Source organism: Drosophila grimshawi, unplaced genomic scaffold, assembly GCF_018153295.1.
Source record: "Drosophila grimshawi isolate 15287-2541.00 unplaced genomic scaffold, ASM1815329v1 contig_1377, whole genome shotgun sequence".
In the NCBI taxonomy this organism is placed as follows: domain Eukaryota; kingdom Metazoa; phylum Arthropoda; class Insecta; order Diptera; family Drosophilidae; genus Drosophila; species Drosophila grimshawi.
In genome coordinates this window covers 22,582,665-22,609,032 of record NW_025062900.1, presented here as the reverse complement: position 1 = coordinate 22,609,032, position 26,368 = coordinate 22,582,665, and the positions used below count along the sequence as shown (strand labels likewise).

Here is a 26,368-nt window from a genome sequence, read left to right as displayed (position 1 = left end):
TAGCCGTTTAACATTTTGAATAAATTTGCATTTCACTTGAGTTGTCGAGTTGCTGAGTTCCTGAATTGGTTGCCAACAAGCGCGAGCAGCGGCAATAAAAATAAACGAAAACAACAACAATAAAAGGCAATTGAAAACTTTTGCATAAGTCGCAACAAGCTAACTTCATTTACCCGAAACGAAAGTTGCTCAACGCTCGCCCCTCCACGCCCCCATCCCATTCCCAGACTTCAACTTAACAAGCATGCGGAGATCTCAATCCAAGGAACTGGGACTCGAGGAGTTGTCTAGCGTATTGTGGCAGCCTCCTGTTGGCTCACAAAACGCACAAGCCACCAGACAACCACACGACACACTCCCAACGAGTCGGCGCACAAAATTGAAGTTTAATTTCTTTTTATAAGCACAATTATCTTATGAAATGGGTATTTGGGGCAATGCGATGGGAGTCATAAATGTTTGTCTACAAAATACAAACCGAACTCGCCGCTTAAGCGAACAAAAGCGGTTTTTAACCTACCCAATGTTTTTAGGGAGTTGTCTTTTGTAAGCTCATCATTTAGGCAAATTAGCATTGTTTTTGTTATTTCTATATATATCTTGAGACACAGCTGAAAATAAAAGAAGTTGACTGCAGTAATTTGGAATTTAACATGAATAGATAACATGAACATGAATAGATCTAATAAATCAGTATCCCTATTTAAACAGTGTGGAAAGACATGGAATCAGCTGAAATAATCAGGATATATAAGTGGTTAGTGGATCCACGAATCGTTAATCAAATTTACAGTGATATTCCAGGATGAATCGGGCAGGACTAGAAACTATAACTCGTTTAAAAGTGAGTTTTAAGAATTGTCATAATAGTAAATATAAACAGTCGGCACAAATCAGGAGCGCCTTATGACATACACATTTATTGGAAGTTGATTATCTGCAATAAGCCCAAAAGTATACTTTAATATTTTTGTTTCACCAATTTAAACGAAATTAAATAACAACTGATAAATACTGACAAACCTTTCAAATATACTTTCTCTCCTGCAGTTAATATCTCGTTTCTCAAACCTTGTTAAGAACTTTAACAATTTACCTCGAAAGTACTCGTTGCACCCCTTGGTACGGGGATAATTCGGCATTTAAGAGTAAATCAACAAACAATGAGGTTCCTTGCGCTGCAAACAATAACAAGGCCGGCAAATGGTGGGTGAGCGAGATGGATGAATGGATAATCCGAGATCCTTTTGCATTTCGCTCAAACATTTCAATAACGCGCTTGTTTTGAATTACTTTGCGCCGCTGCTTTTGTTGAACCCTTTGTTTATTTGTTTGCCACGCGACACACACACACACACACACACGGGGGTACACATGGCAGCTACACCTTGCGGCGAGCGGCAAGTGCATCCATTTCCAATCCCAATTCAGGTCCAGGCAGACAGGCCACAGTATGTGGCACAGCCAATACAATCGAGAGACGTTTCCGTTTTGCATTTCAGTTTGCGTTTCGTATTTGCGCATTTTCGATTTTAAATAAAACCACGTCGAGAAAACGCGTTTGCAAGTCATGGGCGGTACAGAGGAAGGGGTATGGTCGTATGGTTGGGCGGTGTGACAATATCCTCCATTATGTGGTTGGCAGCACCTTTGGAGGCATTGGGAATGCGCAGGTGTCACTGAAAACTGAAAAACAGCCAACGACCGTTAAACGATTTTCGAATGAATTCAAATTCGCGATTCTTTCACAGACTGCGGTCCGATTCGGTTAGGGTTGAGTTACTGCTGGATTTGTGACAACACTTTTGGACAGGCAATAGGAAGCAGGAGAGGACATAGGACAGAGGACAGGTGGGACAGGGGGCAGATTCAGCTAGAACGTTGCGCGTGTAAACAATTTGGCGGATTAAATGAGTCCCAAATGAGACGTTTTTATGCCCGTCATAAACTCACACTCTAAACCATTACATGAAATAATTCGCAATAAGCCACAACATTTTTATGCATTTTTAGTTAATATTCCGGACTAAAATGATACATTCTTGAACAATAAAAATATAAGTATATAATTTAAACTTCCTTCGGAAGGAAAGTAACAAACATGTTTTTCAGGTCGCAGCATTAATCTCAAGTCTCGTTGATAGTCTCTCTTTCAAGTTTTGGTCAAGTTACAATTGGAATAGGATTACAGCTATACAAATTTTGCAGCTTGGAGCTAACGAGCAAATTGATCGAATTCCTGAAAAGATCTCTTACATGACCAACTCAAATATCAAAATTAAATTATTTCTTTTCAATATTCAATTTATCAACAGGCACGAGACAAGACCGTTACGTGTTCGGAATGGAAATGCCCTCTCCGAATGGGAATGCGAAGCTTTTCACCCAACTGACACTTTGCCATTAAAAGTGTCGCCTGTATTTAAATATCCAAGTGACGGGCTGATATGGATATGGATGTTGTGTGTCTGTCTGCATTGGGAAACATTTAAAAATGCGTCGAATGGCGTTTGCTTTGACATAGCCCAAATTCAGTTATCCCAAGTGCCAGTTGCCAATTGGTTGTTGTTGCCACCGCCAATGATACCCTCAGTGTCTTGAATTTTAAAATATATCTCGAAGGGGGGTGGGAAAGTCTATCCGTAAGGTGTGTAGGAAGACGTGTTACAATTTTTCGAAGTTCAATGCGTATTCAGAGACGACTCGTTGTTTAGGGTGGATTTACGTCATGGACATGGATGCGATTCTGCCATTATTATTAACATACCTTTGCAGCATTTGTTTTTCCTGTTTTTTTTTTTTTACTTGGATATTTATTCAAATTGAGACATTAGTCAAATTAAATTTACACCTATTGCATTTGATTGTTATCGCTTGTATACCTATTTAATTATGCCATTTTACCAAAAGGATCGCACCACCGGATTCCACGCACATGAATCATTTGCATTTTTTAATGCACATTAACATTTAGCGTTATTGCGACGAGCCCACACAATTATGGGAATGAAACATTTCAGCTCATAAAAACAAATGATATGCCAACTATGTAAAAACCTCTGAATATAAATTGCAAGCGTGTTCCAGCAACTATATATGAAGAAGAGTATTTTGTTTTTTGAATTAACTCAGCATTTATTATTCAATTTGAACGATCAGACTTTTATTGTATGTTTAGTGATATTATGTTAATGTGATATGAAATGTAAAGATATTAAATAATGATGTGCTTTTTTTTTTATTTAGAAATAAGTATAATAATGACATTATTTAATTTAAAATAGTGTTCTCTAAAATCGACTAATATTTTTGTGTATGGGTGTTTCAAGTCAGAAACCTTAATACTTAATGTAGTCTAACACATGTAAAAGTATATACAATTTTTAGTATCTCAACGAAATTTCTTTTGTGAGGCAAATTTACAAGTGAATTAGATACCATGGCTGATGTACGACCTTTGCAATATGACATCAAATGGGATGTGTGGGATGGCATGCCCATAACGGACATCCACTTCAAGCAAGTAAACCCAATGAAAATACTTAATACCTCTATTAACTAACAGTTTTATATCTGCATTTGCCAATAGAAACTATAATATCGTAATTGAATTTATGTGGGAGAACTCATTTCTGCAAAACATTGTATATGAGGGAGTGGGTCTACATGATTTGGATGAAATGAAGTCAATATATACGGACTATTGTAAGCACATTTTACGCAACGAATGCTCCGTTATGATTCTGGACGAGACTGAGACCGAGATCATAGCTGTTGCCCTACTTGAATGGATGACCGGAGAATGGCACTCCTGGTAAGAGATTTGGAAGCATTTCCAAGTAAATAAACACACTAAAATATCATTTTACAGGACCTTTTTACCATTGACAATTTCCAAGGGTCTTTTTCAGGAGCTGATCCTAATGAAAAAAGCACTAATGGATTCCACCAAGCGGCGTATAGAAGCGGATAACTTTGACTGCTTGATGGTGCATGAAGTGGGATTTCCACGCTCTTTGTTCGAGGACGAGTCCTTTCTAATGTGCATGTTTGATGTAATCGGCGAGGTTGCCGCGCATATGCACATGCCCCGGGTCTGTTTCATCGCTCTCACCGCCAAGGAGCAATATGCCGTTGAGTTGGCTGACTATGAGGAATGCGGGAAATCGATCTACTCCATTTACAAGGTTGCGGGCAATAAGCGACCATTTGATTGCCTCCGTGACTTGGATGAAATGTTTGCTATTCTTTACGTGCTGAATCTGAATCCGATATTGAACTATCAGCTATGGCCTGGTTTTGAGGCCTTCCAGGAATCTCTAAGGGCCAAGCAGCAAAAGGAGAGAGAGGACGACCTAGTGAGAGCCAATGAAATGTGAAATGCCCATTTCTTATATAAATCTTAAATATAATAGCTAAATTATGTGTATTAAATTTTCTAAGAGAATTCAACGATCGTCTAAAGAGTTGCAAAAATTCAGAGCTAATTCCCTTATCAAACAGATTGAGTGAACTGGAAACGAACCCAAAACAAGCTTGCGAAAAAGAGAATTTGATAAGTGCTGTTTATATTTATTTATATATATATTTTTTTTGTGGAGTATTGGCGCATGTTCGGGCAATTAGTATTATGACAGCCAGTACTTGATTTCAGCTGATAATACTTGCACTGACAAATCTACTGTAGAAACTACAAATGGGATTTAATTTGTGCAGCTACCAAGAGGCTTAGAACATCGTCGGCACAGCCCCAGGCCAAGGTGACACCGCTGCCACCATGTCCATAGTTGTGAATGAGTAACTTCCTGCCACGCCTCTCCGATTCCAGACGCAGCTGGTCGCGACCCGGACGCAGACCAACCCAATCGAATAGATGCTGAGTGTGCTCCAGAGCCGGCATCAAGCTGCGACAACCATCGATAATGAAACGCTTATCCGTCTCACAGACCTTGGTGCTATAATCCTTCACCTGGTGTGTGCCGCCAAGCACCACGGACTCGGTACTGTTGGGTGAAGCTTTGTGAGAGTGGATAACAAGGTTTTCTACATATTTATCACTAACTTGGGTATGATATAGTTGCCAACATCACTTTCATCCAGTATGGCGGTAAACACCCAATTGGCCTTTATCCGAGTAACTTGACCACGAACGGCGTACATGCTATCATCGTTGAGCAGTTGCCTGGAGCCCAATCCAGTACAATTAACAATCACATCGTAGGGCGAATCTCTCACAAAGGTCTCCAGATCTGTGACTTTCTGCTGTTCAATGCGTCCACCCCGACGGACAAAGCGCTTCGTCAGATAGGGCAGCAGCTTGACCGGCTCGGATGTATAAGTAACAAATGAGAGTCCCGAACTGTGTGGGTGATAAGACCAGTTTAACTCTTAATCAGTTTACTCAATAATTTTCACTTACGTAAATTTAATATCTCGGTTTTTATTATAAGCAGTCAGTTGTTCTGCTGTGAGATCGACGGCACCGTAGACAATGTCGCGCCAGAATTCGCCAACGCTAGCATTGGGATCGGTGCTCAACCGGACGCAGGGGATGAGGCAGACGCCCGCCTCGCCAGCGTCCTCACTTAGCCAAATCTTCTCGAGAAACAAATGCATATCCCTCGACCATTTACTGGAAGAATCAAATATATTTAGTGCCCTTGAAGTCACACTTGTTATATAGAACTTACTGAACTTTTGACTCATCTGTGCCACCTAGCAAATAGGGGCCCCACAGTCCCGCTGATCCATCGCCGGTTGTGTTGGGCGTAAATTCATCAGATATAATTGTCACCTGCACATTTGTCTTCTTTTCGTCTTGGTAATGCTCCAAGATTTTGATTGCACACGCCACACCGTTAACACCCGCTCCGATAACCGCTACTCTCAGCATGATAGTGCCTGCGACGAATACCCAAACTATACTAAGTAGATGTATGCACTGGCTAAGGTCTTATCAGCTTCATGTTTATACTATACTCAGACATACTCAGACATGATAAGAGCTATGAGTTTTTGCATTTCGCTCATTGAGTGAATATCAAATTCAAGCCTGGATGCAGATTTTTAACACTAAAAATAAGCATCTTAATCGCTATGTAAATTTTTCATGAAAAATACTGTTTTTAATATTAAGAAACAATTTTGTTACCAAATGTTGAACTTGGTAATTAAAATATTATTATTATTATTATTGGGGAAGCTGCACCGAGACCTATTTGCTCGATTGTGCCCCCTTCTGAGCTTATAGCTCTTCCCCCCCAATTCCCGCACGAACGTGAGGATCTTTGTTGGGTTGAGGTCTTCTATGTCTTGGCAATTCAAGACATGCACCCCTAGGATGCTGCTTCTTCTTCTCGTTAAGGCGACAGATTCTGCCAGGATGTGCATCGAGGATTCCTCCTCTCTTTCACAAAACCTGCACAGATCGCTACTATACATACCCAATTTTGTTAGGTGACTCCTTAGACTACAGTGTCCTGTCCAAAGACAGGTAAGTATCCTAATGCTGTTATTTCCCATGGTTATAATCTGTTTAAATCGAACAAGACATCTGGCTTGTCGGAGTCCTACTGCCTCCGACCAACTCTGTTGCCGTCTCGGCCTCTCCTCGCTTCTAAGTTCCAGTCGTATAGTGTGCCTCCCTATGCCACAATACGGTTCTGGTTCTGTTAGGGGCCTTCCTGCCCCCTTTCTTGCTTGCTTTTCAGTCGCCTCGTTTCCCGCTATGTCCCTGTGGCCCGGGACCCATCGTAGGGTGAGCCTGTTGTGAGTCCCGAGTAGGTCTAGCTTTGAACGAACTTCATGGACTACCTTCGATGTTAATGTTAATTAAAGTATATTTTCGTATGTTTTTATTTTTTGTTCCATATTGTCCCCGATGCCGTGGATCTCACACCTGAGCAACTGGCATTTTTTTTATGGATTAGTGGTAATAAGTTCAATTTCTTGTGTAAAATTTTACAAGCTTAACAAGAGTTCACTTATAGTTCGAATCCATTTTGCCTTGCACCGAGGTTCCAACTACTAGCAGTGATCTTACTAATTTCAAAATCCAAGATTCATATCCCTTAGCGTTATTCTAATTATCTAGATGTGAATCTTCTTTTCCTGTAAGCATGCGTAACTGATAAAAATAATTTATATTTATCCACCCATCTTCCCACTTAATTTAATAAATTAATTTAAGGGATTTATATTTTTAGTTTGCCAAAACTACATTAAAAATTAGTCTAAAATTAATACTGAAAATTTTGAATTTATCAATTATTAAAGCTCGCAGAAGAACTTGAGATCTTGCTTCCTGTACGAGGAAACATGGAAACATGTTCGAAACATGGAAGCTTTTGGCAGTAAAATCTCAATGACTTCTGGGAATAGGTTAGTCTTCTAGTTGCCTTGAATAGTTTTAGTGTTGCCATACATTTTATCTCCCCAGGTTCAACTTGCTTCCGAATTTACTCCACCCAAAGTTTTACAAGCACATTCGTCAAGACTTAAATTATTCGGAATTCGTTCCTTGTCTTATATAGAACACCGAGCTTTGAAACTCTTGACGAGCCGGTCCATTAAAAGCCACCTAAAAAGACGCGAAATAAGCAAATTAATATGATGACAATCGTAACTACTTACAGCAATCGTATTGTGCTTTCAGATATTTTTCTTAGAAATTGTGCCACGCAAAATGCGAGAACTCGCTAGCAACAACATTTGGGCGGTGTGTTGTAGCAGTGAGCTTTGCATGGTGCACACCAAACACAGGGTGCCTGATCTTCTCTCCTTTTTAAATAGCGGGTGGGACAAAAACAGCAGCCTTAAAGGAGTTTTTATATTAGAATCTACCTACAATATTCATATTTTTGACCCATGCTGTGGCACACTCAGTTCCGGCCGATGCGGTGTACGGATGATTAACGGAGTGAAAAACGAACAGTAACCAGAATTGACAGTTTTCTATTTGGTGATTGGGACAACTGAAAATCGGACGCGGGCGGCAATTTACATGGATAGGTTGGAGGGGTATTCCAACAATTCCAAACCCGTGGATCGGGTATGCCACCCTCGGGCAGTGGCGGACAACAGACGCCTGGTGCTGGTGAGCACGGGATTGGCGAAGGTGCACCGCATGGCGGACTGTGCGGACCACAGCAGGGCCAATGACTGGGACAACAACCTCCGCATGGACCACATCCGCCTCCGCATGGACCACATCCGCCTCCGCACATTTTTGAAACTTTGTTTGGAAAGGTTATTTTCTAAGAAAAATATTTAATTTGTTTATGGTTTTTTTTTTCCAAATTTAGAAGCTAGTCGAAGCTGTAGGATCAAAAGACTGAAAACTAATGAATTTTCTCTGTGGAACCTCGTACACAAAAACTTGGACTTCCATTTCATGGCCAACTTTGTGTAAAAATTATAATATATATATTATTATATATTGGAAATAAAATTTGTTAATAACTATTAACCATTTAGTTAGCAAATATTAAATAATATTTACGTATAAACGGGACCTTTTTAATAATAAAATATACAATGCATTAAAAGTTAATATTTTGTGTAGAAAGTATGCATGCAGAATTGAAATTGATATTCTCTCGATGAGCGAAATTCTGAAGTTCGCAGCTCCTTAATCTGTACTTAGTCCATACTTAGTGTAATTTGGGTATTCATTGAAGGTGGAGTCATGCTGATAGCAGCGGTAAACGCGGCGACTGTTACCACATTTATTTATTTTGTATTATTGGCTTTCTTAGCTGGTCTTTAAAAATTCATAGAGAAGGCCATGAATTTTGGTATACGAAGCTGAGAGGCTTTCAGAGACTATTCATTAGTTTTCTGCCTTTTGATCCCACAGCTTCGACTAGCTTCTAAATTTCGAAAAAAAAACCATAAACAAAATAAATATTTTTCCTAGAAAATTACCTTTCCAAACAAAGTTTCAAAAATGTGCGGAGGCGGATGTGGTCCATGCGGAAGCGGATGTGGTCCATGCGGAGGTTGTTGTCCCAGTCATTGGCCCTGCTGTGGCCCTCACAGTCCGCCATGCGGTGCACCTTCGCCAATCCCGTGCTCACCAGCACCAGGCGTCTGCTGTCCGCCTCTGCCCGAGGGTGGCATACCCGATCCACGCGTTTGGAATTGTTGGAATACCCCTCCAACTTATCCATGTAAGCTGCTTATTAAAAAGAAAAGATAATGCAAAGCTTACTGCTACAACACACCATCCAAATATTGTTGCTATTGAACTCTTGTATTTTGCATATTAAATTGCTTATTTATCGGTTTCTTTAGGTGGCTTTTAATGGACCAACTCGTCAAGAGACGTTTCAAATCTCGGAGTTAAATATAAAACATGAAAACAATTCCAAATAATTCCAGTCTTGGCGAATGTGCTTGTGAAACTTTGTGTGGAGCAAATTCGGAAGCAAGTTGAGCTTAGGAAGATAAAAGTGTGGCTTCGCTAAATCCATTCAAGCCGACTAGAAGACTAACCTATTCCCAGAGGGCATTGAGATTTTCACGCAAAATGCTTCCATGTTTCGAAAATGTTTTCAAGTTTTCAGGAACTGGAAGCAGGACCTCAAGTTTTTCTGCGAGCTAAGACAATTGATAAATTCAAAATTTCAGTATTACTATTTTTTTAGACTTTTATGTACCTTCGATATGCAATAAATCACCTCAATTAAATTCTTTATTTCTATTCATGTTTACGGTTAAAGTGGATTGATACATAGATATTTTGAGTATTAATATAACTATGAAAAGTAGCAGGTTTATACAACTAGATAAACATTAAGGATTAGTAATCTGAGCAGGTCTGACCATAAGCTATTTTGATATATGGTACCTTTACTTAGACTCAAGATCTATACTCAAATCGAATTTATTAACACAATTTTGGTCACAAAATCATTAAAATGTTCTTGAATCTAATAAAAAAAATTTTGTGTCACATAAACATTTTACGGAATACTGGCTTCCGGATAGGGAATATCGGATATTTGTTGCACAACTTATAAAAGCGGTTTCTGCGATCCTAATGCAAAATATTACATGTTATGTGTTTGAATAAAAACATAGAAGGCCTGGAAAATGCATAAACTAGGATATGAAAATGTGCTCAAATCGAAGCAAAACATTTTCGGCCTGAGGCTGAGGCTTCTAAATAATATTCATTAGTTTCCTGAATTTCGGACCGTTCACTTCAACTTGCTTTCAAATTTTAAGCAAAATTTTTAATTTCCCTAAAAATTTAACAAATAAAGTAAGTGTGAAAACTGTGTGTTAATAAATAGTAGTGATTAAAATATTTTTATCTACTTTTGTTTTCATTATGTAGAAAAGAAAAAGATGTGTGACCCATGTTGCGGACCAGTTGCGGTAACTAATCATCGTCCCTGATCCTTTTTAGTTCCTAATTTAATCCCCGTTTCTATTTTGTAGCTGAGGGGCTGTCGCAGCCGTGAACTGCGTTGCAGCATCCTGTACACATCCTGCGACTGCATCAAGCGTAATGGGCTGCAGGACAAGTGCCCCAGAGCGGCATGCCAGGGACGGCCAGCATGCATGTGCTTCCCGTTCCCCAACTGTGGACCCGCTTCGTTCCCGCTGCGCTTCGCCAACATGACGATGGGCGTCAACAACAAGCGGATGCGTTGTGCAGCCACTGCTGCTACCTGTGCAGGAGGCGGTGGCTTGGCTCGCTCCTGCGGCGGCTGTTGCGGAACTTGTTAAAATTGTCCTCGCTCGCCGGATTCAGATTCCAAGTGCCCTGCTGTGTCCCGTGTCCAATGTGCACTGCTATAACACCTCAGCAAGTGTTGCTGATGAAGTCCGCTGCCTGAAGTCGTGCCACAAAAACTAGCCTAATCGCTAAACTTGTTAATTTTTAAGGAAGTGCATCAAAATTTCAAGTTAGTGTAGAGTTTCAACTCAATAACTTAACTATAATCGGAAAAGTGAGTATTTTTCTACTTTCCCATCTGGTCTATGCTAAATTCTTGCCTTCTGAAGATCAATTCTACTGAACAAAATGTGGTTTGACATAAGATTATTAAGTGGTGTATGTTAAATTAACCAAAAGGTCAAAAACGACGAACCCATTTTAGCATTTTAGTGGGGAAGCAAGTTGAAGTAAAAAATATAAATTAAGGTCTGAGTAAAATTGCAATACCATTTAATGGTACATGGTAAGCAAAAGAAAAAAAAAGAAGGGAATCAAGTCTCGCTTCATTGAATCCTTTAAATTTTAATATGAAATGACATATTTCTTGGTCTTATAACTATACAAATTTGTTTTATTTATTGATGGGTCGTTCCGTGGCTTAACTAAATATTTGCAAAAAAAATTTGTTCGTTTACCGATGTATGACATATTCCGCATGCTGGGAAATGGGCCAAATAAAAAGCATAATATTAAATTGAACGATTTTACAGAATATTTAAACGGTAACGGTAAGATTAATCAGTTGTAGCGCGAATGAATACCGAATGTTGCCTTGAAAACTGTCAGGAAGATTTGGCTTATGGTTCGTATTTATATTTTCTTTCAGCAAATGTTAAAATAAAATCAAATAGCAATAATTTAGACACATTGTAAATGCTTCGTTTAGTCAGTAGAAATGGGCTACACTATGTTTCGTTCAGTTCATTGGTGATGCCATTTATGGCAAATAAGAAATGGCTACACTGCTGGGTAGTTGTAATTGGGTACTTGCTTGGTTCAATAGATGGCGCTAGCAACTGTTAGATTTGAATTTTAAATACTTTTAGGCAAGCATTTAATGTTAACATTTTATTTAATTTCTTTTTTGCATTGTCTTATTAATTGTTTTTAAATTTATTAGAATTATCAATTATATACAACAATTTATTACTATTTTTTTTTTCGATTTGCTTTTCTTTTTCTTTCGCGATCGTTGCTTGCTTTATGTTTATGAATTATGTTTATAACTAATGGATGGAATGGAATGCTTTAAGTTCTCTACATAAAACAAGGTGTGGTGTTCGTCTCTCGTTCGTCGGCTAAAATAATCTCGTCTCGTCTATTTAAAAGTATTTTATGAAAAACTAAAACTGAGTTTTAAATATAGAATGAAGGGTTACAGGGGGCAGGTGGGAGAGGGAGGGAGGTTCGATCCATTACATGGCCGTCTCTAAGGGTTGGCTGTGACTGCGTCCGTTGGTGTGGAGAGGCATAAGGCCACCATCTCCTCCCTCGCTATCAAAATCCGTCTCGAGCAGCGCCTCCGACTTGGAGCGGTGATACGGATTGGCAGTGGGCGTGGCTACGGGTGCTGTGCGCGGAACTTCCGGTGTTGCAGTTTGGTAAACAGTCTTTGGACGCGCCGTGTGCATTGTGGGCGCAGCCGGCGGCTGTGCCAGCGGCCTGGGCGTGCGATAATGCGATGCGGGCGCCTTGCTGCTCCGCACGGCAGTATAATAAGAGTCCGGACGTCGCATGTCCGCCGGAGATGCTTGCTGCTGCGGCACAGCTGGAGCTGGTCGATACAGCGACGACTCTGTGGAGTAGTTGAACTGATCGAGTTTCTGGTCAAAGGGCAGAGACTCTCCGCTGCTGCGCTGCGGCATAAAGCTGCTGTGCGAGCTACGCTGCTGATATTCCGGCAGATTCTGCTTCAGTTCACTGAGGAACGCCAGACCCGGTTGGCCACGACGCCCAACCACGCTGCTGCTGCCTCCCGTATCTGTGCGTAAGGGCAACGTGCTGGCATTTCCATAATAATCCGAGCCCAACTCCTCAGTCTCCGCATCTGTCTGATGTATGATGGGCGTGTCCTCGGCGACGCTGGTGCTAATAGAGTTCGCCCTCGTGCCTCCGCCATAAGTTGAGTTGTCGCGGAATCCCTCATTGCGATAGCTCAGCTCAAAGGCATCGGGCTCCAGGGCTGCTGCTGCAGCTGCTGCTCGAGCGCGATGTGAGGTGCCCTTCGAAATGGTGGCCACCTTGTGAGGCTGCTGCTGCTGCTGCTGTTGATCTTGTGCGGCGGGACGAAGTGAATTCTGATTGACATACTCGTTGTAGTGGGGCTTCTGGTCATAGCCCTCAAAGCTGCCCGCCTCCGAGCTGAGCACACTCTTGTCCATGGAGTCGATGGAGCCATTGGCCACCATCTGCTTGTAGTCCTGACTCTTGGACAAAGTGCCATTGCTGTTGGACATGTTCTAAAGCAGCAAACATAAAAATGATGATGGAAAGAAAAAGCAAATAAAACCAATAAGAAAAACGTAAAAAAAACTGAAAGTAAAGTGAACTCAAGCGAGAAATCATACATAATTGGGTCGACGGCGCAGCGATCCTTGGGGATCGATGCTGTTGAGGCTGCGCAGGCTCTGGCGAATGCTGTTGCGTCGCTGCAGGCGCTGCACATGACGATGCTTGGACTTGGCGAACCAGCAGAAGGCCACCAGGATCAGCAGAATGATGGCCAGCAGAAAGGCCGAGATAATACTTATGGCAAAAATGTCCGCGCGCCACGATAATGGATCGATGATGACCTACGAAATGGAGAGGATATATATAAGTATACATAAGAGGAGCATAACTTAATGATTCCAAGCTTACCCTTGGATCCATTTCACAGATGAAGCCTCGCTCCTTGTTGCAGTCCTCCACTTCGATCGAGCCAAAAACGAAGCTCGTGCAGCGCTCGATGTGATTGTAGTCCTGTATCCAGACCTTCTCCGGATACTTCAAATGCCGCATCTGGCTCTGCAGATACTTCCACAAGGTGGTGCTATCGGTGCGTTTGAAGGGCATCGTTGAGTTCTCCGAGCGGCAAAAGTCGCGAGCCTCATGGAAGGTCATCGGCGCACCGACATAGATGAAGCACGTGTCGTGCACCAGTGCCCAGCCGGGTGGGCACTTGCCATCCAAAATGGTCTCGTTGTTCATTTGGAATGGCACTGCAAGCACTTCCAGCAGCATTGGATCATCTGGAATCGATAATGAATTGCTTGAAAGTCGATTGGGGTATAACTTATGCAATTTCTTACCGGACTTATCCCTAATGCGCGACTGCACCGAAATTGTGTTGTTGTAGCTCCAATAATTGTGTCGAGCATCTATCTTGGAGCTCCACGTTTCAAAGGTCCTTGAGTAATATGGCGATGGCGAAGTTGGAGAAAAATATAGATTAATTCGACTTTTCTTATGGATAGAATGGAGCATTCACCTTACCTGTTTTCATAATCAAAGCTCATACTAGGTGCGTTGAGGAAGTGGGAGAGAGCAAGAGAGTGGAGTAGAGAAAAGAGAGTAGAAAAGAATATTTAATATAAATGGGATCATAATTACGCTGTGCAAAATAAAATGTAGATATTCTTGAAGTTATACAGTTCTCATTTTAGTATTTAGAATAGAAATTGAATTTGGGTTGCTCAATTTATTTCACGTAAGTAATATTCGCTGAAAAGTCCAAAAGGTATCAAAAGTTACTCCATTTCTGCTGAGTGTCATAAAGAAGTCAAGTAATTTTAGAAATAAAGTTGTCTGAGTGCGCAAGGAATTATTACATAATGATAAGAAAGCTGAGGAGACTGTTGGGCTTAATTGATTGTAACAATTAGCAACATTTAAGCTAGGCAAAACTTACATCGAGTTATTGACTGTCAGCAGCTCGTAGTCATTCTCATAGTTCTCGAATATGTTGTCCACGTACTGTTGACCCGCAGTACCTGCCACAATGGTGGCTCGCGACATCCAGTTGGTGGCCACATTCCTAAATTAAACACATATTAGGCGCCACTTAAATAAAGCTAAAGAAATAAAGTTACCTATAGAAACCATTATGCGCCGTTGTCTGGTAGATCTGCAGTCGCACCTTCTCAAATCCGGACACCTCCATAATGCGTCCGCCTACATTGCTGTGGACATAGTTGTGGCTAAAGTTGGAGACCACCTGGCAGAGTCGAATGACCTCCTCGTAGCCCGCCATGTTCTGGGCAAAGTAGTTGCGATACAGCTCGACCTCCTGGTACGGCGATGATTGTCGACCCTCCACAAACAGAGCGGGTCGATTTCGATTCCGCATAAAAAGATTATAATGGACGAAACCACGCAATGAGGTCGCCGTGCCGCGGGAATCCGCACGTATGCGTAAACCTCCCTGGTTCTCAAGGAGCAGATTGTTCTGTGCAAATAGAACAGATATGTAAGCAGTCCGATAAATCAAATTAGATTAAGATTTAAGACTAACCATAAAGTAAAGTGAATTCATGTTCTGCACATCCAAATTGAGCGCCGAGGTGCACGTTGAAAAATTGCCATAGAGCTGCTTGCAGTTTCTCTCGATGCGGTTGCCGATAAGCGTTAACGTTGGTGTCACCTCACCCGCCGATGCATAGCTAATGGCACCCTTCATAGCACCCGAGATGTGGCTATCCGTTATGTTGTGCAGAGCATCGCGATCTGAAAGCATAACCGGGAAGTGAGCATAAAGTTTACAAGGAGTTGCTACAAGACTTACATTGTCCCAAAGTGGAAATGGGCACCGTAACTATCTCTGCTATGAAGCCGTGTGTCTCTGGGGCGCCACTAGCGACCAGTTGCAAACTCAACGTCGGACCCTTGGTCTTAAAGAAGGAGCGCTGATTGTCCGTATCCGATTCAATTTTGCCCAGATACGTGGCTGTAATATTATAGATATCTCCGTCGTAGAGCTTAATGAAGTCGGTGCGTCCGTAAAGCTTTGAGTGATTGAACAGATTTGATTGCAGCAGTCGGAAGCCAATGGGCTTGGCGCGAAAAGCCGAGGTGAAGATCTTGACGCAGTTAACGGGATTATTGTCATACTTGTAGTAGACCAGCATACGCTCCTCGATGCTCAGCACTTTCTGGGGATCACAGATGTCCACCAGCGAAAAGAGCTTGTAGGGCAAATCCAGTTTCATGAGCGGCGTAAAGCTAGACTCATCGCTATCGCGACCCTCTCCACTGAGGGAGACAATGCTGATTCCCGTACCGAGAGTCCTGTTGATATTCAGATGGTTGAGGTTCAGTTTGCCACTGGGCGCTATCAAGTTGATGCCATCGTTGGCAGAGTTCGCAATGCTGACAGAGCTAATGGAGGGATTCTTGTGGATCGCCTGAATGGCAGCTGCCTTGTGATTGTGCAGAATGCCCGCCTGCTCGATGCGTACAAACTCTAGCTGGCTCTCGCGCTGCTTCTGCTGTCCATGGGAGCGTGTGTTATGCAACCGATGCTCGTACTGAATCTCCTCGAACTTGGAGTTGGCGAACCGAATGCCGCCCCAGTAGACATCATCGTCGGCAATGCCATTGCAGCTGACAAAGACGAAGACGTCATCCCAGCGGCACTCGTGACGATGACCGTACAGTTGTCCATTTAGACGCTCGGAACAGTCCTCCATGCGCTCCTCATCGCCACGGCACTCCAGGGGCTGCACCCAGGACCAGATGCGTGTCAGCGAATTGGTGTGGAACTCAATGCGCCTGTCGTGACCATAGTACACATTGAGCGGATCATAGCCCAGCTCTCGGCAAACGACCTGCGCATTGCGTTCCGTGAACCGACCATCACAAATGGGCACCCACTGGAGTGTCGTGTGATTGAAGTACTCCAGAAAGCCCTCGTTCAGGCCAAACAGACCATCCGCATCTCCCGTACAGTTGCTGGCACTCGTGCACAGGCGTATGGAGTCAAAATCGGTGAGGGCAGCGCTCATATCCTCGAGGGCACGTTTGCGGAGTGGCGGTGCTTGAACTAGGGACTCCTTGGTGGCATTCCTGTACGGACGCATAACAATTGGTGACTCCTTGTAGCCAGTAGCAATTAGGGTGCCCAGCACTAAGATGCCCACATTCGGCTCAAACTCCAGCGTGACGCCATGTTGTATGGTCAGCGTAGTATCCGGCATAACGGTTATATCCGATGCTATATAGTAGGGTGTCGCCTGTTTGGGCAGCGTGAGATCCCGATAGACGCGGCCTCCGCGATAGGTGGCCAGGTTGACGTCCTCGTTAAGTGGTGCCACCACAGAGACGCTCGCATCGTAACTATCCTCGATGAGGAAGGGCTGATAGATGACGTCAGCATGATCGTTCCAGTTGTCAAAGCCAAAGATCTTCGACTCAATGTAGGCGGCATCCCTGGAACCCCACCAATTCTCCGCTGCATAAAAGTAGTTGTTCAAACGCGCAGATCTCACACCTGCTACCAAATTGTAATCCATTTCATTGTCAGCAATGAGATTCCGATAGAGTTTCACATTCTGCACACCATCCAATCGGATGACTGCGCTGGGCAACCGATGTTGTTTGCGAACACGTCGGGCGGCTCTCATATAATGCCGATAGTCGGCCATCATTGTGACAATGTTGTTGCCCTTGAAGGTGTTGTACTCAATGCTGGCCGGGACTTGGCCAATGATCTCGCTAAGGCTGTCCGCCTTGAAGAGCAGTACAAATCTGGCACTGTTCGCCTCGAAGCGATTGTTATCAAAGCGAAGACGCTTCTCCATGCCATCTAAAGCTATCAGGGCACCGGGGCAGTTATTCTCCCGGAATACATTTGAGGTTATATTAAAGACCGTATAGTGGCCAAAGACACCTATGTGGAAGTTGCGATTGCGCTGCCAGGTGCTGTTCCCAAAGTAAATTGAGTGCGTAAAGTTCTCATTGTATTGCCAGACATAGGGTAGAGCCACCTGGAAGCCACCATGTGTATTCTGCTCCACAGTGCTGTCCTGAATCACATAATGGAACAGATTATTGGACGAGCGCAAATCCTTGGACATCTGGCGTATGCCAAAGCCATTCTGGCTGATGAGCGAACTATTGATGTGTAGGGTGACCTCTGACAGATTACTCGAGATGACATCCCAGAAGGGTGACTTGATGAGGATGGCCTCACGCTCGTTGAAGCTCAGCTCCGAGTTGATTAGCTTTATCGACTCGTTGGCCTTGCGCAGATAATACTCTCCATTGTCTCCGATATATCGATTATAGTAATATCCCGTAATGCCGCGCTGATTCTTTTGTATCTTGGTGGAGCGTATGGTTAATGTGGGCACCGCTCCGCTTACAATCCGATTGCGTACGTTCTGCACGGGTGCCGTAACTGTGCTGAGCATGAGCACAGCGCCGCCCAGAGCCTGTAAGCCACTTTCGTAGTAGATGATAATGCCATAGCTGCTGCTGGTTGCTGGGAAAATATTCAGATCACGTTTCACCTGCCACAGATCGCTGCGTATGTTCTCCGTGCGGGCATTCAAAATGCTAATGCTCTCCGTGGATAGATTATGTATGGGATTAAGGAGCTGTATGCCAATGACATAGCCGGCTGGACACTGTACCACAATCTTGCGACTGACGGACTGGCCGAGCAGCTCCTCGGTACGTATGTACTTGTGCTCAAAGGTGCCCAGATCAATGTTCGAGATCTCATGGGGCAGCAGATACGGATCGTAGTCCGTGTCGTAAGCATTAAAGTCCCTGGCCATATTAAACCAGCCGCCGATCTCTTTCTGATCCAGCGAGGCAATCACTGCGTCGTGGGAGATGCCGCTGCCACGATTATCCTTGATAATAGAGCCGGAGATGCGAAAGTCGAGCTGCTTGAAGCTGATGCCGCTGCCGCGATTCCCTGAGAACTCAGAGTTCTTAATATTGTTCACTGACTTCCCAGCATAGATGTCCGCATAGATGATGCCCAGGCCATCCTGTAAATTGTTAACCACCCGCACGTTCTCCAGATTGTGACGGGCATGATCCATTTGCACCGCCGGCTTAAAGGCATTGGTGGTGTAGTCAAACAGGCCCGCCTTCTCCACGGTCACGTACTGCAGATCAGCACGCTCCGCCAGCATGCTGAAACGTACTCCTGCCCAGGCGCCCTCGTAGCAGCGCAGTCCGACATCGTTCTCATGACTGCAGCTGTTCTCGAAGTCGTACTCCGCCCGACACTTGGTCACGTCGCGATCGTGTGGTGTGCAGCGCACATTTGCCACAAGCACATCCTCGGAGGTGCCCGCATTGGGTAGCTGCGAGCGCAGCAGTCTCCAGTCCATAGGATTGAGGGAGTAGCCCAGCTGATGGCAAACGAGAGCCGCATTCAGCACATTCCAGCCATAGTCACAGACGGTGCCCCAGCGACCCTTCAGGTACAGCTGTAGTCGACCCTCATGAGCACCCGCTCCACCCACCAGACGCACTGGCACCCGCGGCTTTCCATCTGCGGGCATCATCTCCGTCTCCATATCGATGGCCTCCGTTTCAGTGTCTAAATCAATCGTTTCCGTATCGTTGTGCTCCCCAATGATGGTCTCCCTTTTCAGGGTGAAGAGTATGTCGTCAGGACGGCGACCGCGCGCCTCCAGTTTGCCTGCGACCATCATGCCTACACTGGGCTCAAAGCGCAACGTTGTGCCCGGTTGCAGGATGAGCTTGCCACCTGGCCGTATGTTGATGTCCTTGGTCACAGTGTAGGTGCCCGCTGGCACCATGTCCTGACCGTCCACCTCGCCACCAATTACGTCGGTACCTTCGTGAAAGAAACGAGGGACTACTGTGGAAACGGTGATCATTGCAGTGGAGCCAGGATTCGAGTTGTGCAGCAGATAGGGTATATAGTTAATCTTGGCCAGATTGTAGCGATCGTTGCGATGGAAGAGCCTTGCATAGATGCGATTCTCGTCCGTGTGTCCCAGCCAATTGCAGGTGGCATTGATGATCTGACTCTGATCCGTCAGCTGGGAGCCAATCTCATAAGCCGAATCCAAGTTGTGTAATATGTTACGAAAGATGTCCACATTGCTGGAACCGACCACAACTGGAGCAGCGACTCGAGAACGAGGATTCAAACGTCCGGCGCCATCGCTGCCCTCACTCCCGGCGATAAGCGGTCCAAAGGCCTCCGTGATATTGTTGCCCTTAACGAAATTACGCGTGAAGAGTATATACTGTACCTCGGTCCGGCTGGAGGGGGACACAGCGAGGGATACGACATGGAGTCCACTGTTGCGCATAAAGTAGTTGCTCTGAATGATCAGTTTAACAGGCAGATAGTTGAATTCCTGGTAGATGTAATCGTTGTTCACATAAATGCAGCCATAGGCACCGAACCGAAACATGTTGTACTCGATGCGACCGTGCAGATTGAGGGCGGGGCTCAGATAGATGGCATTCGCCTGGCTGTACTTGAACATATTGTGTCCCAGCTGGAGCTGCATATTCGGCTGACCATTCGCCGTGGCCTGGTAGCACGACTCGATGAAGATGTCGTTCTGCTGGCTGCCATTGAAGCTATTCCCCGTGATGTTTACCCAAATGGGTTGGCAGTAGTTGCCATGAAAGACGCCCATCTCCAGGTTGCCACCAATCTGTGAGTACTCCACCACAGTGGTCTGATTAAAGGGTATATACTCAATGCGTTCTACATCGGTGGTGTGATTCAGCCAAGTGGCCAATCCATAGCCACGATTCGAGCTGATGGCCGAGCGGGAGATATTCCGATTTCCGCCATAATATGTGATGTTGACGCCGGCTCCATTGTTAAAGCTAATGTTGCTGCTGGTGATGTTGACGTCACCCGCACCGCTGGTCACATGCACTCCAGCAACATGACCATTGCCGGAAACGGAACTCGCATGAACGTGCAGCTTGGAGCGTATATTATCGATGGCCACGCCACGTCCACCATTATCCTCAACGGTGGACTGCACGAGCCGCAGATCGTAGGCCACAGAGTCACCCGAGGTGATTCTAAAGTAGCCATTCAACTCGCGACGTGCATCCGCGCGGATTCTCACAAACATCTTATCCCTTGTGCTGGTCACACTCTGTGGCCGTGTAAAGTTCCTCGCATGCCACAGAAACAGCAGGCGATCGTTGGTGGAGGCACCATCGAATATCTCCACGGTGGCCGTCTCGTTCTGCTGCAGCACAAAGTGCTCAAAGTGCAGGGTGAGATAGTATCCGGGTCGAGTGAAGAAGTATTTGCCGCATTCCTTTGCCGAGCCGGCATAGTACTTCTGTGTGTAGGACAGGGAGATGGGATACGTCTGACCCGATGTCGTGGGCAGTGTGCAAAAGTCATAGATGCTAGCCCGATCTGTACGCTCCGTGCCCCGCAAATCGTGACCCACATACTTGACACCATCAGCTGCATTATCGACTACCGAGCAGCCGTCGAGCTGCACCAGACCCTGGCTGGAGTTGACAAAGATGCCGATGCCGTTGCTCTTGCGCACCGTCACATTCTGCAGCTGGAAGCCCGCCCAGGGTCGCGTGCTGTTGAAGCCTGTGTACGCCGAATGACTGATCACCACGTGCTCCATTTGCGGTGGCAATCCCTGAACTTCCAGCGCCGACTTTGCACTGAAGCCAGCTCCGTTACCCGCTCGAATAATGTCCACATACTTGAGACGGGATTCGGATTGAGCGGCGTATACTGTGTTATCCTTGCCCAGGGATTTGGTCGAGGGCGCATTGTCAAAGTACAGACCACCCCAGTGAGCCAGTGGCTCCGAGTGCACCGGCTGGCACTGAATACCCAAATCATTGTGGTAGTCACACGATCCGGCGCCCATTTGCCGTGAACTCCACGCACAGTCCAGCAAACTATTCTCAACCCCTCGGCACTTGGGCTGCTCGTACAGCAATCGGGGATAGATGCCAGCTGTCCGTTCCACCCAGTTCCAGAAACGACCACCCTTGTAGCCCATCTGTTTACAGGCCACAGCATAGTCTGCCATTGTCCAGCTAGAAAAATAAATAGATAAATATTAGTAATTGGAATATGAACAGAATATAATAGCTAGAAGATCATCGAATAATTTTGTCGTTAACATAAATAGTAAATAGAAAAACTCAACTTCCAATACTTGTTTAAATTTGCATCTTCAAAATATCAACAATAAAATCAAGCCTTGAAAAATGATGGCTTACTTTCTTGAATTGGAGCAAACTGAACGCCAGGCGCCCTTGTGGAATAGCTGAAGTCGTCCCTCGACGGGTGTTGGTCCATCCACCAATCGGATGCCCTTTTCCTGATCATCTGGCAGCTCCATTTTGTAATTGGCAGTGTTACTTTGTGATTTCAACACAATACGCGCTGTGGGAGTGCCCTGCAAGAATAGATGTAAAAGGAATTTTCGAACTTGAATTTAATTTGCATTTTTAATGTTTCATTGAAATTATTTATTCGTCTAAGAAGAAATCTGATTTTATAAACATTTTAATTAAATATGTTGTATTAATTTTAAAATAAAACTGTAAATAGATATTCTCAGACATACATAGAACTCTTCAGCCAACATGCAGCACATTCTAAATCTCATCAGAAAGTATCTAGAATGCAAATGAGATGTGAAAGTTCCGTGTTGAAGATGGAAAAGCCGAAAGCACTTTTCCACATTTTCCGCATAAATTACATTGTGAGTAAGTTTCGTATAATTAGCAACTGCGATATTTTTACTGATTATCTTTCAGTTTCACCTCAGCTTTTGGCCTCTCACACGCAAGTGCGCTGAGTGGCCAATTTTTGTAGTTTTACTTATTTTTCTCGTTTTTTCAATTATGATATTTTCTCGCCTCGCTTGGCCTTCGTTTTCCAATGAGCTTAGGTAGTATATATGGCTTGTCTCAATTTCTCGAGTTAATTAACACCTATGCGTACGATGTTTGATCATGATCACGATCATCATGATGAAGATGATGCTCGAAACTGGTAGCAGCAACGCCCACAGACACAAAATACTCGACAATTGTATTTAATTAAAACCAGACAAGAGCAAACTCTGCCAGGTCAAGAGATGAGTTCGATGATTCACAAGTTATTTTGCATAGGAAATTAGTAAAAAAAAAATGTAAACTTTGTATCTCATTTTGTATTTTGGCAGCATAGCTTTGAGTTCAAGCTAGGCGCGAGCTAATTTGCTCATTTCCAGTGCAATACAAACAAACATCAATTATGGGACGTCGTTCACTTAAATCTAATTAACCCTTAATGACCCCCTGACCGCTGATTAAGTGACGGAGCGGAACGGAAGGCAGCGGGCAATGGGTGGAGGGGCTGCCAGAGCGGACATGCAAAGTAAATGCAGCAATCGGAGTAGCAGTAGCTTAAAGACTTTCCTCTTTGATGTCGTCGGTGAATGTTGCTCTAATTGGAATCGTGCAACGATTCATTGAGGAAGTGAACTTGCTTTGACCCATTTATGGGCGAACCCAAATGGAGCAACGCATGCGCCGATGCCCTAACCTACCACTACAACAAACACCTAATACTCCATGCTCTTTGCTCAGCACTACAAGCGTTAAGGGAACGCATATGAAACTCTTATCTAACTGTTTAAATCCAATATTCGCAATCTTATCAGCTCGAAAGTCAACAGAAAAAAAATAACACTGTGAATGCTACGATACTTTATGCGCTTATCTATCATTAATGTTACTCACCTGTTGCCTGATGGTAACAGGTGCCCCGCCAGCGCTTAATCATTCGCAGTAGTCAGTGAGGCAAACAGCTAAATGTCATGTTGATCAATTTCTACATACCATACAATTTTCAAACTGTGACCTTAAAACACATTGTGACAGTTTATTGTAGAATATGGAAAATATAATGAAATTTTTGTAGCTAAATACGAAGTCAATAAATCTAATTTTCAAACTGTGACCTTAAAACTCATTCTAGCAGATTATTTCTTTTAGAATAAATATCTAAACAAATCTAAATATTTGCATGCTTCAAAATACACATCTATAGAATATAATTTATGCTCAGGTGGATGCAAAATGAATAGATATACAAGTCCATTATAATAAAAATATATTTTAACTATGAATTGTTTTTAAATAAGTTGCTCAAAAATATTGATTTTTATCCTGTTGTATTATTATTAAAATTATATTAAAAATATCATAAATGTATAAAATTCGATGACTTTAGGTGGAAAAGTACAAAACATTTTCTGCTGGAATTTCAATTGCTCAAATCTATTCAGTGTTTCCAAGTCTTCCAAATACCTGTTACCGAAACTAGTACAAAATCAGCTCACCCATTATGTGTCCACTTCTTACAGGGTATAATGCGATTTACTGATTTTTCTATTTGTTAACACTTACCACAGCTTGTAGCACGCCGCGCACTTTGAGTCCCTTGGTGGGGGCAAACTCAACGGTCACGCCCGGCTCGATGGTCAGACGAGCGCCCCGCACCACCTCCAGGTCATCGCGTGCTAGGTACGGGCTCTCGCTGAGCCGCAATATGCGCTCGCTGAGAATCTCGCCGCCTTGGAGCTCCGTGTAGGATGATGATGATGTCAGCAGGAGGGCTGGCGTCGATGGTGGCGCCGCTGTGGCGTCGACGCTGTGACGAGTTGCTGGCAGCAGCTGTGTGGCGCCATCGAGACTGGCGAATTCGATATCGTTGTCGTCCTGCAGCAGTTCAACTGACTCCAACTCCGAATGGGGTGGCTGTTGTTGTTGTTGCTGCCCCTGTCGAGCTTGCTGTTGTTGTTGTGCACGACCCAGTTGGCAGGACGACAACAGCAGACAGAGGAGGAGTATTGTGCATATGTTTGCCCATTTGGGGGCAGTCGGCGGGTGGCAGCTTTTAGTTTGATTGTTGCAACTATTTCTATTTTGTTGTAGGAAGTTCGTTCTATGTCGTTGCAGCGTCATTTGTGCATTGTTTTTTATTATCGACCTTTGACGTGTAGAATTACACAATTTGATGTTAATTTTTTTGATTGCTCTGTTTACCTAATTTTATTATTTTTAAGCATGTTTTTTTTACATTGCGGTGGCACTTAAATATTAATAATTAGCTAAGGAATGTAAAGAAACAATATATTAAAAGGTAATTTACAAAAATTAACTCAGTTTTAGATTATCGATTCTCATTCAATTTTAATTTTGCTGTAAATTATTTTATTAAATATTCAAATTATGTATTTTGAATACTATTATTTTATTTCCATGCAAACTTAAGTAATTTATATTTATTTTTTAATTTAACTTTTCATCTTATTTTTTACTTTTGTTTCATAGTTATTGTGTTTTAATTTTAATTATTTAATTTAATAATTACACATTTCGTGAATTTATTAAATTTCCTCAGTAATTTTCACACGTAATACACAAAATTAAAATTAGTTTTTCACATGATTTTTCACAGTTTTTTTCAAGTTGTTAATACGGAGTTTCATATTGTTTGAAAGCCACAAGTCTCTGGCATTGTTACCAATCTCTGATAAGCCGCCACAAACTGGCCCTAAAAGACAACACACACACACACAGTCGCAACTTGACAACGTTTCAAAACCAAAACACACAAAATACCAATACACACTCAACCGCCACAACACAAAACAATACAACACACACACACACACACACTCAGTGGGTCGTGTTGAGCACCCCCCCAACCCGAACACAGCAAAAGAATATAAATTTGTATGTATATGTGTACAATTATAAATGTACACGAAAACACGTCCGTACGCAAAGAACCGTTAGCAGCGACTGAGCGGGTTACTTGCATTTAGTATTATGACGAGTGTTGTGCGAGCGACGGCGACAACAACAACAACGAAAGGCGAGGAGAAAGAGCCAAACAAAATGTAAAGCAGTTGGGGCAGCTGCTGCTATTGTTGTTGTTGTTGTGACTTCACGACGCGGTGTGCTGTAAAGTAACTGTAAATGTGTAGGCATTTCATTCATGCCATGAGCGCAAGAGAGAACAAGCTTAAAAGCGAGCCCTACTCGGAGAGAGAGAGGAGGGAGAGAGAGACAGAGTAAGACTGTGAAAGACAGACGGACAGAGTGTGGGGGACTGAGAGGGGGGCAACTGTTAGCGTCGCACGCACCGCAAAAGGTAGTTTTGGTTGTTGATATTTTTTGTTTTTGTCTTCATTTTGTGTGTGCTACGTGTGTGTGGAAAGATAGAAAGCATTTCCAAGACTATCTCCACCCGAGAGTTTTCTTCACTTCACTTTTGGGTGAGTTCCCCCCACAAACTCAACATTTTATTTATGGCATATGCAAAGCAGCTTTTTGTTCTGTTCTTGAGCTGCGGGCGCGGCTTATACACTGAGCGAAATCTGCAGTCATATGTAATGTATTTAATGGAATTAGCCAAAAAGTTGTTAAGCCCAAAACTGATAGATTATTCATATTTAAATTTAAAATTAAATTACATTTTTATTTTCCTTAATTGCATATGATTGATATGCCTTACGCACTTGTCCCGCTCTTTCGCAGTGTATGCTTGAGAGTCTTGGGGCCTCGTGCGTTATTATCGATGCATCTGTGACTCAGCTGCAAGCAATTCAAACTTGTTGTTGTTCTAGCTGTAGTCAGAGCGTTGCACTAAAGTGC

General features: G+C 43.5%; 5 protein-coding genes across 7 annotated transcripts; 2 read left to right on the top strand and 3 right to left on the bottom strand.

Moving 5' to 3' along the window:
* The first annotated feature begins 3,384 nt into the window (after window positions 1-3,384).
* LOC6566885 lies at window positions 3,385-4,452 on the top strand. The gene is made up of 3 exons (XM_001993224.3): window positions 3,385-3,519; window positions 3,590-3,814; window positions 3,872-4,452. Exons 1-3 carry the CDS (start codon window positions 3,440-3,442, stop codon window positions 4,377-4,379), a joined length of 813 nt encoding a protein of 270 aa, XP_001993260.2. The 5' UTR covers window positions 3,385-3,439; the 3' UTR covers window positions 4,380-4,452.
* Window positions 4,453-4,551: 99 nt separating this feature from the next.
* LOC6566884 (D-aspartate oxidase) lies at window positions 4,552-5,937 on the bottom strand. Its single transcript, XM_001993223.2, has 4 exons — window positions 5,691-5,937; window positions 5,420-5,632; window positions 5,063-5,359; window positions 4,552-5,003 (listed from the first exon to the last, which is right to left on the bottom strand). The coding sequence occupies exons 1-4, from the start codon at window positions 5,891-5,893 to the stop codon at window positions 4,691-4,693; spliced, it is 1,026 nt and encodes a 341-aa protein (XP_001993259.1). The 5' UTR covers window positions 5,894-5,937; the 3' UTR covers window positions 4,552-4,690.
* Window positions 5,938-7,238: 1,301 nt separating this feature from the next.
* LOC6566883 lies at window positions 7,239-8,337 on the bottom strand. Of its 3 annotated transcripts, none has more exons than XR_004365346.1 (3): window positions 8,174-8,291; window positions 7,633-7,813; window positions 7,239-7,579 (listed from the first exon to the last, which is right to left on the bottom strand). XR_004365346.1 is itself a non-coding variant. In XM_001993221.2 (2 exons), the coding sequence occupies exons 1-2, from the start codon at window positions 8,209-8,211 to the stop codon at window positions 7,525-7,527; spliced, it is 264 nt and encodes an 87-aa protein (XP_001993257.2). In that variant the 5' UTR covers window positions 8,212-8,337; the 3' UTR covers window positions 7,239-7,524. The 3 variants fall into 3 exon arrangements, 1 of the variants encoding a protein (XP_001993257.2); XR_004365347.1 differs by having other exon boundaries at window positions 8,195-8,291; XM_001993221.2 differs by lacking the exon at window positions 7,633-7,813 and having other exon boundaries at window positions 8,003-8,337.
* A 1,913-nt stretch (window positions 8,338-10,250) lies between these two features.
* Window positions 10,251-11,216, top strand: LOC6566880. Its single transcript, XM_001993219.3, has 4 exons — window positions 10,251-10,267; window positions 10,343-10,383; window positions 10,447-10,961; window positions 11,017-11,216. The coding sequence occupies exons 2-3, from the start codon at window positions 10,354-10,356 to the stop codon at window positions 10,735-10,737; spliced, it is 321 nt and encodes a 106-aa protein (XP_001993255.1). The 5' UTR covers window positions 10,251-10,267; window positions 10,343-10,353; the 3' UTR covers window positions 10,738-10,961; window positions 11,017-11,216.
* A 566-nt stretch (window positions 11,217-11,782) lies between these two features.
* On the bottom strand, window positions 11,783-24,756 carry LOC6566879 (protein bark beetle). Its single transcript, XM_032739607.2, has 11 exons — window positions 24,113-24,756; window positions 21,932-22,110; window positions 15,492-21,745; window positions 15,222-15,433; window positions 14,800-15,155; window positions 14,619-14,744; window positions 14,204-14,227; window positions 14,020-14,117; window positions 13,589-13,959; window positions 13,297-13,521; window positions 11,783-13,188 (listed from the first exon to the last, which is right to left on the bottom strand). The coding sequence occupies exons 1-11, from the start codon at window positions 24,668-24,670 to the stop codon at window positions 12,145-12,147; spliced, it is 9,447 nt and encodes a 3,148-aa protein (XP_032595498.1). The 5' UTR covers window positions 24,671-24,756; the 3' UTR covers window positions 11,783-12,144.
* Window positions 24,757-26,368: the final 1,612 nt, after the last annotated feature.

Bases quoted from the DNA above. Each gene is read 5' to 3' on its own strand.
- LOC6566880 (XM_001993219.3), top strand. From the start codon at position 10,354: ATGTGTGACCCATGTTGCGGACCAGTTGCG. The intron at 10,384-10,446 runs GTAACTAATCAT...TCTATTTTGTAG, and splicing joins CATGTTGCGGACCAGTTGCG to CTGAGGGGCTGTCGCAGCCG.
- LOC6566884 (XM_001993223.2), bottom strand. From the start codon at position 5,893: ATGCTGAGAGTAGCGGTTATCGGAGCGGGTGTTAACGGTGTGGCGTGT. The intron at 5,633-5,690 runs GTAAGTTCTATA...TGATTCTTCCAG, and splicing joins ACAGATGAGTCAAAAGTTCA to TAAATGGTCGAGGGATATGC. The intron at 5,360-5,419 runs GTAAGTGAAAAT...TCACCCACACAG, and splicing joins AACCGAGATATTAAATTTAC to TTCGGGACTCTCATTTGTTA.
- LOC6566879 (XM_032739607.2), bottom strand. From the start codon at position 24,670: ATGACGCTGCAACGACATAGAACGAACTTCCTACAACAAAATAGAAAT. The intron at 14,228-14,618 runs GTAAGTTTTGCC...CAACGCACCTAG, and splicing joins CTGACAGTCAATAACTCGAT to TATGAGCTTTGATTATGAAA. The intron at 14,118-14,203 runs GTAAGGTGAATG...ATATTACTCAAG, and splicing joins AGCTTTGATTATGAAAACAG to GACCTTTGAAACGTGGAGCT.
- LOC6566883 (XM_001993221.2), bottom strand. From the start codon at position 8,211: ATGTGGTCCATGCGGAGGCGGATGTGGTCCATGCGGAGGTTGTTGTCC. The intron at 7,580-8,002 runs GTAAATTGCCGC...GCGTCTTTTTAG, and splicing joins TACCCCTCCAACCTATCCAT to GTGGCTTTTAATGGACCGGC.
- LOC6566885 (XM_001993224.3), top strand. From the start codon at position 3,440: ATGGCTGATGTACGACCTTTGCAATATGACATCAAATGGGATGTGTGG. The intron at 3,520-3,589 runs GCAAGTAAACCC...ATTTGCCAATAG, and splicing joins ATAACGGACATCCACTTCAA to AAACTATAATATCGTAATTG. The intron at 3,815-3,871 runs GTAAGAGATTTG...ATCATTTTACAG, and splicing joins ACCGGAGAATGGCACTCCTG to GACCTTTTTACCATTGACAA.